Source organism: Haemaphysalis longicornis, unplaced genomic scaffold, assembly GCF_048455015.1.
Source record: "Haemaphysalis longicornis isolate Haplotype H1 unplaced genomic scaffold, Haemaphysalis longicornis Haplotype H1 scaffold_13, whole genome shotgun sequence".
NCBI lineage: Eukaryota > Metazoa > Arthropoda > Arachnida > Ixodida > Ixodidae > Haemaphysalis > Haemaphysalis longicornis.
Window position 1 is genome coordinate 1,689,891 of NW_027526233.1, and position 14,837 is coordinate 1,704,727.

The 14,837-nt window shown below is 43.4% G+C and overlaps 1 protein-coding gene across 1 annotated transcript; it reads right to left on the minus strand.

Moving 5' to 3' along the window:
* LOC144164203 (mialostatin-like) lies at positions 1-11,411 on the minus strand. Its single transcript, XM_077694718.1, has 3 exons — positions 10,920-11,411; positions 5,545-5,649; positions 1-116 (listed from the first exon to the last, which is right to left on the minus strand). The coding sequence occupies exons 1-3, from the start codon at positions 11,112-11,114 to the stop codon at positions 15-17; spliced, it is 402 nt and encodes a 133-aa protein (XP_077550844.1). The 5' UTR covers positions 11,115-11,411; the 3' UTR covers positions 1-14.
* Between the last annotated feature and the right edge of the window lie 3,426 nt (positions 11,412-14,837).

Consider the following 14,837-nt stretch of genomic DNA (forward strand, 5'->3'; position numbering starts at 1 on the left):
TGCAAGGCTATGCTTTAATGGAACTGGTTGGTCGGCTGTTCGCAGTGCATTGAAGTGACAGAGCGATCTCCAACCCATGGGACGTAGAAAACAAAGGCTGTGCATACTTCCTTCACCTGCAAAAAAAGGCAAAAAATTATGTTACTGAACAAAGCGCCGACGTTGGGGACGGGGTTCGCCAATGTCCCAGACATTTAAAGAACTTAGTATTTGCTCCTATAAAAATATTGGGCATCTTATCCACATCCTTACAATTTAAAGCCCCGAGCTATGCGTTTCCCCAGACACAAAAGATTTATAACATGGAAGCCGATCTACCGGGATCCAGCAAAAACAAGTACCCACATTTTGTCTGCTCATTGTAATCTCTCAAGGGGGGGCACAAAGAGGCACATAAGGCCCGCCAGTGCAGCTGAAATATTATTTTTTCTCGGAGTTATTTAAGGTGGCCACGCAACCAGTGGTACGAGGATTTATAATGAAAGTTCGTTTCAACGCGTTTTCCTGATGGGGCATAATAAGGACATGGAAAAGTTGTATTAACGATATACCGGGTCAGCTTCACACATTTTGTTTGGATATTGAAGGGAATAAAATACGAGAATTAAGCCACGCAACGCGTGGCCAAGAATGAAAAAAGCTCTAGCATAGCATGGAGTTGGCTCGTAATTTGTGGCACCGCACAAAGTAAAAGCGCACAATTTAGAAAATATAGAAAGATAAAAATATATAATATAAAACTAACTGTATATTGCACAGTTGTATTTGTCTGGATCAATATTACTTTTGAAATTGAATCTTGCTCCGCCTTGCATTCGTTTCGCGACCCTTTGAAACGGTAACTATTTTCAATGCTTTTTGTTTGCTAAACTTTATTACATGCTGTTTTTGTTTTAGCATGTTATTTTTTTTTCACTTCTTCACCCAGTCTAAAATTGCAATAAAAATACTGCAGAAACCAAACAAAAATTTCTGTCGTACGACTAAAAACTTTGTTGTGACAACAGAACCCCGTTGCTACGACAAAGCCATCTCTTGTGACACACACTCATGCCGTAACGACAAAGTTAATTTTCTCAACGACAAACATTGCTATAGTCCCCACCGAAGTGCCTGTATCTACGACAGCCATCAAGCTGCCGTGACATAGCCAGCTGCCAGAATCACGACAGAAGAATACGACGAGACGACAGTACAGCACGCAGAAACTACGGCAAACTACAGGAATATCTCTTGTCGTCATTTTCGACAGGGCATGATGCTAAATTGGGTATTTGTCTTGTTTTCAGAAGTTCGTAATCATTCTTAATTTTGTTGAATTCGTACAAAACGTTTTCACTGTTTGTTGCGTTGTTGCTTTACAAGCTATATTTATGCACGGACGACACCCGAACACTCTTTAAATTTGGGCCCTCTTCTGTACTGTAACTCATCCTAACCATGCTGCCCTATTTTATTCATGAAATAAATAAAGTTGAAGCAAAAAATAGGTTCTTTAAAAAATTGGAAATGTGTTCGATATCCTAACTTCATTTAGTAGAAAGTTACTTATTATTCTCCTCTACTGCGCGCAGCCGTAGCTTGCCGCGCGTGGGACATACTCCTGGTCTGCTGGAAACGATATCCCACGAAATTGTATCTAGCAGGAGCCAACTTTGAGCTCACCAGGTCAATGCTCCTTGCCTGGTTTCAGTGCCTGACGAAGAGATGCTTTACTCCGACAAACTGCACACTCTTTGCAAGTTAATCTCTATGCAGTGCTTCAGAAAAAGAGTCGCATTAGCTTTTCCTGCCTCTTTTGCGACTGCTTTCGTCATCTGAACGCTAAGCTAAGAGATCCTCGTCAAGCCAGCGCCTGTGCTGGCTTTTTGACCACTCTCCTTGCAACGTGATATGTAACTACATAAATGAATAAATTTGAATTTGAATCAAGGTTTCAAAGGAATCTTCAAAAACCAACTAGAGACAGCAATAAGTCCTATCTGACAGAGGTTTGGTAATGTGTCTATAATAAAAACGATGGGCATTCTAACTCTTATACGAAATTGAGAACAGAAAAATTTTCCTGGGTTTGTATCTGAATGCTGAGCGAAATGTTAGTTATTTTGACGCACTGAAATATTTAAATCACCTGCTTCAGATGTACCTTCTTCTCTACAGGGTGTCACAATTTTAATACGCGCATTCAAAATTTATTCCCGAGCTATCGCCTAATTAGTTCTAATGCTGCGTTAGTCGCCTATTCTCTTTAACGTCGAAACTTTTGACCGCAGTTGCATGCTTAGTGTATAAACTGACCGAAAGCGTTTTTTTCTGTACGAGATTGTGCGGCCGTTTCATCATAAATGTCATACGCGGAGAGTTATTACTTTCCCGTGGGAAGCTGCCTCCCTCCCCCGCCGACGTTTACCTCTCTCTCTATCTCTCTCACTCGCTTTCTCTCTCTCTCTCTCTCTCTATATATATATATATATATATATAGCGTAGTGGTTATCGCACCAGACCGGTATTCTGGAGGTCGTGGGTTCGGATCCCACCTGGCGGGCATTTTTTCTCCACTTTCTTATTTTCCAAATTCTTTATCTTGACGTACTACATCCTCCCCTTTGCTTTCCGAGGTTGTCTTGACTTCCAATTCTTATTTCTGTCTTATTTTCAACGAGCCCCTCATTTCCTATTCTGATTCGCTACATGCATAGCGAGGGCCTCTGTTCTGGCAGTCTTGGTGCCAAGGTTAGCTTAAGAGGGTTCAACGCTGGTCGACCACTCTCGACATGTCGTAGACGCTCGAGTCACGGCCCGGGGGTTAAAAAAGAAGGTCCCCTTCACCCCGAGTAGTCCGAGTGGCGCTGGCTACCACCCCCAAGCGCAGGAAACAAAAACACGTGAACATACATAAATACCCCAGAAAGTGGAGGCTAAAAGTAGCCCCGCCGGTAGCGTAGTGGTTATCGCACCAGACCGGTATTCTGGAGGTCGTGGGTTCGGATCCCACCTGGCGGGCATTTTTTCTCCACTTTCTTATTTTCCAAATTCTTTATCTTGACGTACTACATCCTCCCCTTTGCTTTCCGAGGTTGTCTTGACTGCCAATTCTTATTTCTGTCTTATTTTCAACGAGCCCATCATTTCCTATTCTGATTCGCTACATGCATAGCGAGGGCCTCTGTTCTGGCAGTCTTGGTGCCAAGGTTAGCTTAAGAGGGTTCAACGCTGGTCGACCACTCTCGACATGTCGTAGACGCTCGAGTCACGGCCCGGGGGTTAAAAAAGAAGGTCCCCTTCACCCCGAGTAGTCCGAGTGGCGCTGGCTACCACCCCCAAGCGCAGGAAACAAAAACACGTGAACATAAATACCCCAGAAAGTGGAGGCTAAAAGTAGCCCCGCCGGTAGCGTAGTGGTTATCGCACCAGACCGGTATTCTGGAGGTCGTGGGTTCGGATCCCACCTGGCGGGCATTTTTTCTCCACTTTCTTATTTTCCAAATTCTTTATCTTGACGTACTACATCCTCCCCTTTGCTTTCCGAGGTTGTCTTGACTGCCAATTCTTATTTCTGTCTTATTTTCAACGAGCCCCTCATTTCCTATTCTGATTCGCTACATGCATAGCGAGGGCCTCTGTTCTGGCAGTCTTGGTGCCAAGGTTAGCTTAAGAGGGTTCAACGCTGGTCGACCACTCTCGACATGTCGTAGACGCTCGAGTCACGGCCCGGGGGTTAAAAAAGAAGGTCCCCTTCACCCCGAGTAGTCCGAGTGGCGCTGGCTACCACCCCCAAGCGCAGGAAACAAAAATACCTAAACATAAATACCCCAGAAAGTGGAGGCTAAAAGTAGCCCCGCCGGTAGCGTAGTGGTTATCGCACCAGACCGGTATTCTGGAGGTCGTGGGTTCGGATCCCACCTGGCGGGCATTTTTTCTCCACTTTCTTATTTTCCAAATTCTTTATCTTGACGTACTACATCCTCCCCTTTGCTTTCCGAGGTTGTCTTGACTGCCAATTCTTATTTCTGTCTTATTTTCAACGAGCCCCTCATTTCCTATTCTGATTCGCTATATATATATATATATATATATTTATATATATATAGAAAATAAGGGTTGGCAGTAAAGAAAACCTCGGAAAGCAAAGGGGTGGTTGTGTTGGGTCATAGAAAGAGATGGAAGAATTTTTTTAGTCGAAAAGAAAGTGGTAAAAAAATGCCCGCCGGGTGGGATCCGAACCCACGACCTCCAGAATACCGGTCTGGTGCGATAACCACTACGCTACCGGCGGGGCTGTTTCCCCAGCACTTTCTCGGGTATTTATGTAAAGGTATTTTTGATTCCTTCACTTGGGGGTGGTAGCCAGCGCCACTCGGACTACTCGGGGTGAAGGGGACCTTCTTTTTAACCCCCGGGCCGTGACTCGAGTGTCTACATGTCGAGAGTGGTCGACCAGCGTTGAACCCTCTTAAGCTCCCTTTGGCACCAAGACTGCCAGAACAGAGGCCCTCGCTAAGCATGTAGCGAATCATAAAATGGGAAATGAGGGGCTCCGTGAAGTAAGGCAGAAAATAAGGGTTGGCAGTCAAGAAAACCTCGGAAAGCAAAGGGGAGGTTGTGTTGGGTCATAGAAAGAGATGAAGAATTTTTTTAGTCGAAAAGAAGGTAGTGCAAAAATGCCCGCCGGGTGGGATCCGAACCCACGATCTCCTTCTTCATCTGTTCGTGACCGGTATTCTGGAGGTCGTGGGTTGGAGCTCCCTGTAGTGACTGAGCTCGTGCGAGCAGCATGCGCCAATTACGCAGTTTTCCACTGTAAAATAAGCCCTTGAAGGGTGAGTTCACCTTCACTGATGCCTATCATTCAGGTTTCGTTTCTGCTTCATTCAAGCGAACGTTAACCCGAAACCTGCATGTAACGAAAACCTGGATGTAACAAAAAATTGCGAAATTTTGTAAACTTCGTTATATCCAGGTTTAATTGTATATAGAACTTAGCGCTGTTGAAGTGTAGGCGGGAAATTACATGTTATCCTGGGGTCTCCATTGGGCATAGCTGAGAGGCAACTAATTTTTTCTGGCGACGGAACTCGAATAGTAACTCTGTGTATTCGCCGGAACCTTGAAGCCCAATAAAGCGTTTTCCGCTTGCATTCCGTCAGGAACGTATAACTCAAGGTATGGATTTGAAATGACCTACGCTGGATATGATTTGTTGATCAGGTGTTTTATGTAGCGGGCACCGGTAAAAATGCCATTTTATAGAACTCAGGGAAACAGTTTTGGCGCCGTATGAACGCCCGGAAAGACTTCCACAGGGCCCAAGGCTTCGCACAATACACCGTTGGTAAAAGAACTTTTCCTCATATTAACAATTTCTTTAGCTAGAATGTTTCTTCTATTCATCATTGCTCTATAAACAACGTGATTTACAAGCAGGTTCAGATGAAAAAAGTAGTCGTATCCATTTGCTGCCTTCATAAACGGCGCGGACCAGACGCATAAATCTCTTTCAGCTTCAGTGGGAATTTTTAAAAAGGTTAGGTTCCAGCTACTCACCGCTTTTTTCTTGGGACGGCACAGACTCGGGCTATAGGTGTCTTCTCCCCGGCACGTGGACTCCGCCGTTGTAAACTTTAGCCGGTAGTTGAAGCCTGCGGAGCTCTGAAGAGAGCGGAAACATTAGAGGCCTGCGTCCATGCGCCCTATAAAAAAGTCAGGCTAGTTTAAATACCGCCGGCTAGTTTAAATACCCTATTTCTCAGACACCTAAAAAATAACCTGTGAAGTTTACAATAACTCCGTTATCTGCGATAAACAAATTCCCAACGAATTCTTTGCACACCATTAAATAGTGATTGCTGAAAACACTGATGTTACAAGAGTCTTGATGAACCTCCAGACGATCAGCTGAGCAGGCTGGGCGAAAGACAATAGCACGAATTTTCACTTCAGTTAAAAAAGATGAACGTATATGTGAAATAGTAAGCACAATAATATGTGAAAAAAAAGAAAGGTATGAGGGAGCCAAGACATCCAATTCGTCACGCAAATACTTTAAAAAATTGGTGGCATATCTGGTTCTTCTGCTGCAAGTGCTACCGAAAGATGGCGTCTCCCCTCAGCTCTTTCTCCCTCCTCGGTGGATACAGCTTGAGTTCGCTTAAATCATTCGACTTCCCGCGTTCGCTCTGCTCGACCGCCATCGCGTTCACTTCATTCGTTATAAGCCCAGCTAGAGAAGTCTTTTTTTTTTGCATTTTTATCTGCCTGCTTTCGACGGCGTTCCTTGAAGCGTTTTGATCAAAACCAATCGTCCGCTCATTTTTATCAAAACTGCGCTCGTTTCATAGGTTTGGATCCAAACGTGCCTAAAGGTATATGACTAGGGTTCTGTGTATCTCTCGCGAACGCGAATGAAAGGCCTTTCCCGAAGATTACTTTTCGGCAGAGGACAGGAAAGAGTGCTACCGGGAACAAAAAGACTACACGAAGACACTTCGAAAAGCCTGCAAAAAAAGTGCCCTGCCACCAGAATTTCTTGGGGGAAATACACGACACCACTAAGGCAAGCACAAACACACCCCTACCAAGCAACTACGTTCCGCACCGAATACACAGCACTCCAAAAGGACCGCTTTGCAAAGAGTTGGGCTTCACAACGTTCAGCCACGCTTACTGGACCTGTGCCAGAGCCCACACACCCCATTGCCGCTCACTGCCCGACTACATCTCCACCTGGGGCGCCTGGGCTAGACGACCACACGGGCTAGACGACCTCGTCGCGGACCGCCCTTCTTGACCACCTACTCACTATCAGGGCGGAGATTGGTTGATCTCGACCAGATGTACAGCGGACCCGTACAGGGGCTGTGAAATAAATGTGCTCTCTCTCTCTCTCTCTCTCTCTCTCTCTCTCTCTCTCTCTCTCTCTCTCTCTCTCTCTCTCTCTCTCTCTCTCTCTCTAAAAGACTTCGAAGAACGCGTGCGACGTTCTCTAACGCGGTGCGTCGCAAAACGAACGTCCTGGCTGTATCTTGTTATGTTTCAAACGGCCTATGATTTCGGTGCTGACCGCAGGTGGCGAACACACCGGACGGTCACCTCGTCTCCCTCACTAACGAGCCCGGAACTTTAGCGTGAAAGCGCCGCGCACCCTGAAAGCGCCGACTTTTGAAAACGTGAACTTTCGACGATGGCTGCAGAAAGAAAAGGACTGCACGAAGTGATACCAAATGAGTATATTTTTTCTTACGAAAACATATATAATTAAAAAGGCTATTCAAACGTTGACAAATCGTGTATTTTGAGGTAAATATTTAGCTTAAGTGTCCGTTTGTGTCGTGGTCATCTGGCTCTTTCCTCATCGAATGTTAGCCTTTTATAGAAGGAAAATCTTACACCGACGCGCAAAAGCACCACACTTGCATCCTTGCATTTCTTATTTTGATGCTATTTAACGTAACGGAGGAAGTTGTCCAACTGAGGGACAAATACGGGCTAGTCTTCCGCTAACTTTAGTTGTGCTTGTGCAAAAACAACTTGCGAGAAAGTAAACTTTATCGCGAACGCCCAAAAGAAAGCGGCTGTCAGTGTATGTGCCTTCCTGAGGAATGACCGCCGTCAATGCTGAGGAGAAACAAAATTTTCTAATACCTTCCACGTTAACTCGGTATCACCTCAATGCCGTGTGATAAGAAGCTTCGCTAACCATTCAACTCCACAAAATGGGATCACTCATTTTTGCTGACCGATGTGGATATGCCTAATGCGCGCCACCAATTTCCGTAGTTTGTGACGGTTTTCCTGTATATACTTCTTGTCCAAGCATTTCTTAACTCTTCGCCCGGCAACCAAATAGATTGACAGGCCGACAAGTGAAAAATATTTCGCTGTCAGGTAGCCCACAAGGTGAGAGATTTAAAGCCACCAATGGGATGCTGAAATCAAGAAAAATATTTTCAGACAACAAAGTCGTCTATGGACACGTTTGCTACTGTAGCGGGAAAAATACGTTACCACAAAATGATTTTCTGCACAACCCAATTTACTCTCCTATAACATTGAACTCAACAATATGGTTTTTGCACAAAATAGAAACACCCTTTTATTTTATTATTCTTGTACCGTATGATATATTAAGTTAACTAAATGTTTGTGTGCCTGAACCGCAATTGTGATCTGCAACAATGTGATAAATAGCTTAACTTATGTGGGAGTTGTTGAAATGTTGTTCAAACTGGATGTAAAAAGTCTACAGGACCGGATGCCGTTCCAAGTGCCTTTTTGCGATGATATTCGGAACAAAATGCAGTGTTTTTGACACATTTGTTTATTTATCAATATGGACAGGTGATATACCTGATGGCTGGCGTATGGCACGGGTAGTCCCAGTATTCAAAAAAGGAGGCAGATTAGATTACAGCAACTAGCGCCCAGTTTCGATTACAATCACGTACTGTAAAATGTTAGAGCATGGCGTCGCGAATTATATTGAAATGTTTTTATTGGAAAGAAATTTGCTGTCCCACTGCCAGCATGGGTTCCGGAGGAGCACGTTTACCACCACCAAGTTGGTTTTAAAAGTGCATGAGGTTTCCGAAATTCTGGATCGGTCAGGGCAGGTGGATATGCTCTTTCTGCACCTATAGGCTTTCGATACAGTACCTCATGGGAAAATGTTGTATAAGTTAAAACAACTAGGGTTACCTCTCAGTATTGTTCGTTGGGTGAATTCATACCTCAAAAACAGAAAACAGTTCGTCGAAATTAACATTTGTGCCTCTGATATGTTTCCTGTATCCTCGGGGGTACCCCAAGGTAGTGTAAGCACTCTGGTAGTGTGTTAAGACCCCTCCTGTTTCTTATTTATGTCAATGATATAGCAGAAGTTGGGAGTAATGTTTCAATCAAATTATTTGCTGACGATTATGTAGTCTTTAACGAAATATCGTCCAAGGAAGATCACGACGTATTTCAAAATAATCTTTTGGCAATTAACGATTGGTGTGACCGATGGGGCATGTTGCTCAACAATGAAAAAACAGGACTCGTGCGTGTAACACGAAAGATGCATCCAAGTACAATTTCTTATACTCTTCAAAACAATGTCATCAAAGAAGTTCTAAAATACAAGTACCTTGGTGTTACCCTATCTTCTAAACTCAGATGATCCGATCATGTATCCGATATCTTTATATCGTCTCTTCGTTAAATCTGGTATCTGAGGCGGAAGCTAAAAAAAATGCTCCAGCAAACACTAAGCCAATGGCGTACAATACGATCGAGCGAAATTAAAATATGCTTCAGTCGTTTGGGGTCCCTCTACTAAAAAAGACATTTTTCAGTTAGAGAAGGTGCAGACAAAAGCCGTCCGATTTATTTACGCGAAATACTATAGGCATGACTCACCATCTCTTCTGATGAAAGGAAATAATATTCAAACGTTAGATGATCGCAGACGGGTCAGTCGGCTGATATTTCTGCATGATTGCGTGTCAGGCAAAATAAAAATACCTCTCCCCGGATGCGTTAAACCACATGTAACTAGGGCTACGAGACGCACTCATGAATTCGTATTGACACCTATTTTCGCTCGAACAGATGCCTTCAAAAATATTTTTTTTTCCCCAGGACTGTTGCAGACTAGAATTCTTTACCTTATGGTGTTTTAAAAGCAAAATATTTTGCAAAAGCGTTACAGCGTCATCTTTTTTCAAGTTAGTGTGTTCTGTCGTGTTGCTATTGTAATATATGTGCATAAGATTCAGGGTACCATGGATTGTTTCTGATATATTTATATCCTATGTTCGCTTTCCTACTCGTTTCATTTCTATGTTTTGTATAAGCCCCCCCTGCTTGTGTCAAGGTGTTGACCTGCAGTATCTCTAAATAAATAAATAAATAAAAACAGAAACCTCAGCTGAATCGCATTTACGATTGTGGTCTCCACAATGCCTTCGTAATATAATAAGCCAACTTGTTAGGCTTCCAAATTATTCCTCCGAAGTGTTGCCGCCAATTTCTAATCGCAAACAATCCACTAATTCCACTCTAAAAACTTCTTGCGGCATTTTCTTTTCGAACAAATAAACCAAGAATTCCGTTCGGTTTTCTATCGTAAATGTAGCTTTACAACATACATATGCACCAGCTATGCCTGTGGTACTTTCACACATCCTGCGGAGTAAGTGCACTGGTAATTGTATTTTCAAGGTCTTCAAATATTAGATGCATTTGTAATTCGTTTGCGCAAAGCACTCTCTATTTAACTAAAAAAAACCATGTAAAGCCGTCGGTATCTTTTAAGTGATAAATTTTTGCATTTAGTTTCTCTTTTCCCCAAAAGATTATTTTAAAAGTTAAAGAATTTTAATGAACCTGCCAAAAAATTGTTACTTTTCAATTTGCTTACAGGTAATATGCAGTTCAACATGTCTCATAAAAAGGTAAATTGTTATGAAACCCACATCCTCTGCTCTGGTCAAACAGCCTTTATTTGGTAGAAAGATAATTTATACAAAACGATTTCTATAACGATTGTTGTTTTTTAACTTTACGGATTCACCTAACTATACGGGTTTAACGCGCCGACGCAACGCAGGCGATGAGGCGCGCCGTAGTGGAGGGCTCCGGATTAGTTTTGAATACCTAGGGATCTTTAACGTTCTTAACTTTACGGACATTACATTAACTGTAACGCGTATTTTACAATGTTGCTGGGGTGAAATGCAATCTCGTCCGGCTCAACTACGTTTTTCGTCACCTATAGATACCACCACACCAAATGGCAGGAAATATCAGAACCACTTTGTATGCCACAGAATAGGATTTCCGCAATAACGCTCCATTGAAGGAGACGCATGTATTAAAGTGAATTTAGACTAATCAAGTTCGCTGAAAATGCTTAGAGCGTAATTTGCTCCTCGAAATACCTGCACGTCTACTTGGAAAAGGTCGAGCAGGGTGTCGAAGAACTCGTGCGACGCCGTGTGCTGGGCAATGGCAAAATGAGCCATCTGGGTGTAAACTGGATCAGAATCTGGCCGCCGGCGGTAGTAGCCACCAGGAAGGCTGTCGCTGGAGACGACACACGATGAGATGGCGACACAAAATGCGAAGACGAGCATGTCGAGGGTGAACCGATGGCAATCACAGTGGTATACCAGGTGTGGTCCTGGCCCTGATGATTGGTGGAAGAAGTTGGGTTCAGTTCGCCTTCGTAATATGGCGGCTACCGCTTTTTCACATTGCGGAAGATGAATCCAAACTTAAAGTATGCGCTGGTACCTTCGCTGACCTCTAAAGCCACGAGTTTCTGCCAATCACTTCAGCTTCGAGGCTGTAAGAGCATAGGAAAAGCACTCCTCACCGAAGCCTCACGGCTTTTCGCGATGCCAAGTGTGACGCGCCGCCTTAAATCGTCACCTCCTTTCCTGCAAGAAAAGTTATCGCCTTCAAAATGTGTCACTTGCGAACGCGGCTTGCAACGTTCGTAAAACGCGCCGACTAAAGTGAGCAATACAAGAAAAAAAGTCTGCGCAGAGTCGGAGGCGTTATCTCCTCAAATCGTCTCCCTCTGGCACCCGCAAAACGCGTCGGCGTATCATAAAGCTGCCGTCCACTTCGCCCACCGATGACGATGCTTGCTGTAACGTGATTCGTCTTGACATGGAGCAGCTGCCTTTAGATACAGCGGTATGCGAAGGAAATAAGAAACCCAGCGTTGCCGCCATTCCGTCATGAAGACGCCATAGTACGCCTTCGCCGTATGTCGGAGTCATCCGTTAGGCCTTCCAGTTAGGCAGGCAATACACGGCTTCAAGAAAGACAGTTTGGGAAGTTGTTCCGCGTTTGTCCCTTGCAATTCGTCAGAATCTTCCTGGTCGGCGCGCGTATTGCGCAGGAGTCGGACACCACGTTTTCCCGAAACAAGCATGTGGTTGATGATATCGCGAAACCCGCTGTTTTCTAGCCCCCCGATGACAAGGCCAAAAGCGGGTGTGCGATAGGCAAAACTGGCAGCACGCCCTGGCAGCGCCTGCACTAGAGTGGGATCGTTGGATAACGAACGGCAGCGTTTGGTTTCTCTATATATGCCATAGTACATAAGTTACTCGCAAATGTGAAACGTCTCCAGTTTCAATTCAATCAGTTTTTTCGGAAAAAGGCTGTATTGCATAGCATAAGCTTGCGTCAGCTAACTCATTTTCTTTCATTATTTTCACTCTACAGGCAGATGGTAACTCACAAGAGGGGCGTTTATCGGAGTAGTCAGCATACATAACGCCGAAAACAAGAACAAAAACAAGAACAACTTACACCAGAACAGGCTCCAATTCAAGAAACGTTTACTGACAGCACGACAGTGAGTTTTGCTGGAGATTTTTATCGATATTTAGGCGATGCAGTGCGTTCTGACTTTGTACCCAAGAAGGTCATTGTGTAAAGAAAAAAGAAAGCGTCAATGGGTGCGCTTGAAAACGGCGACCGGTTGATTGTGGTTAAGGCGATTGTCAGTGATGTTAGCGGTGAGCAAGTTCAGCGAAGTCTGTCTCTGTGACGACGTCGTCAAATGTGCGATGAAGGCTCAGGCAAGAGGTAACAAAAAGAGACGCGAGCTTTTGAAATTAGGAGGGATGTAATAAAATATGTGGCAATGCTTCCATTCGTGTACTGGACGTGATATACAGCATAGAACAATTTTGCAGTAAGTCTGAATTATTAGAACAAAATTGTAAGCAAGGGATTAGACTGGGGGACTCGCACCCCGCCTGCGGGCAAATAAAAGTAGAGTAGGCAAAAAAGGGGCTTCGTGCTTCTGTGGACTTAAATAGGCTTTTTCTGTTGTTTATGATGATGATGCCACACTTTTGATATGAAAATATACGCATTCAGGGTACTTGAGCAGCAAGTCAAGCGCACGTGATGCGTCCGGAAAGATAGATTCTTCGCGAGGAACCAGTGATAAACAAAACCTAAGGTTGTTACCAAATTGTTAATACATTTTATATATATTAGAAGTATTTTTGTTGCTTGAATCATTTGTTCTTAGTCTTGGAAAAAATGATTCATTTGCCCTTAATCTTAGTCTTGTAAAAAAATGGCATTATTTAAATTTCCGCTAAGTTTCGGTGCGTCCGCCATTTTGATTTACCATGACAGAACGACGCCAAAGTTGCGTTCCGAGGCGCTGGTAAATCCTCAGTATTTTGTGGGATAATATACATGCCAGACATGGACAAATATTGTTTATTTTATTAAAATACCATCACCATCATCATTTCGCTGCAGGCCTTCCCCATTGACCTCCGCTGCCCGAGTGTATTCTTTTACGGCGAAATTTCTAGGTCCCGTCCCTCATTTCCCTGGTCTTCATCTAGACCTAGCGCTCGAGGGCCACTCCGTTATCCTTGTGGTCCGCCAGTTGTCGCTTCCTCTTACTACACGGCCAGCCCAAGTGTTTTCTTTTTCTTTTCTTGAACCATGATATCTTCTCCTCAATTTGTTCCCTGATCCAGAAAGCTCGTTTCCTTTTCCTAAGTGTTACTCCTATCATTATTGCCTCCTTGGCACGTTCGGCAGACATAAATTTGTTTTCCAGTTGTTTAGCCAGTCACCAAGTTGTTATAGTTGGTGACAAAAGAATAACGCCTTAAGTATAAAAACAATAGAAGAGATATTACAAATGCTCTTAGAGCGCAGAGCAAGTGTCCAGGAATGACTCCAGATATTACATTTGTCCCCGTTATTAGGGGACTTAATGGCATTTGGCTGGTAGAAACTGTTCGAATCAGAGCAGTAGGTTCCAAGAAACACTAAAGGCAGATAAAGTTGTATGTATGGCTGTGAAATGTAAAAAACAACCAAACGCCCTGGACAGTTCGGAGAATGTCTTTATTTTCTCATCCGGTTTCGCTTTAAAACAACGTAAGTAGGTTTAAGCGCGCCTCGTAATCTTTCGACATGTGACATACACAGTCTTTGGTTAGCGGAGATATTTTAAAAACGGTAATTTTTTTATTGCAACATGCTTGTAAGTAATAAGTAATTGTTATGCCTTCTGATAAATCTTTATGCGTCCAAATACACGTGTGAGTTTCCTATGAAAGGTGCACCCAATTTAAAGTCTACGTGCGATTCGTTCTGTTATCCTGCCTTTAATTCAAACATAGCAGCACAATATACAAATGTTTCTCGAGTACTTATGTGCCTATGGCCCAAAAGAATTTTCCTTATGGGAAGCTCGTAGGGCTATAAGGACAGAATGCAATTGTGTTATATTCAAACAAGAGCGTTAACGAAGTAACCATGATTTGATTTTGTAACTTCTAACCAGTAATCTAGATATGCCAGAAAACAGGTGAAGCAGTGGTGGCACTACCTGGGCCTTAGAGCTTCGTCAGCCCTTATTTTTAAGACTGCAACCACAGCCAAAGGGAAAGAAAACAAATATTCGAGAGCAGTGGTCCCTCTGTATGCATTTGTTTCAACCCGTACAACGCTGTCGGGCAGTTACCACCGCATCTCTTTTATTTATCTTTACCCTATATTCACAATTCTTAATCCTGAATTAAGGTAGGCTCGAAAAACCATTCGGCTGTAGTTGTTCGGAATGCAAGAGGCCGGTTCTTCCAAAACAAAAAAATGTTCTTTGTCGTCCTCTGCACGACACCCTCATTTTCAAAAAAAGAATGGCGACTTCACTTCCAAATGCTCCTGAATATGGAGAAATTGTAATAAAGCGCAGTAATTAAATACAAGCAGGGAATTATTTTTTTATAAAAATCAATACCAAAAAAATTGCTATCTAGTCTCCCTACTGATATATGTTGAGATAAAACCATACGCCC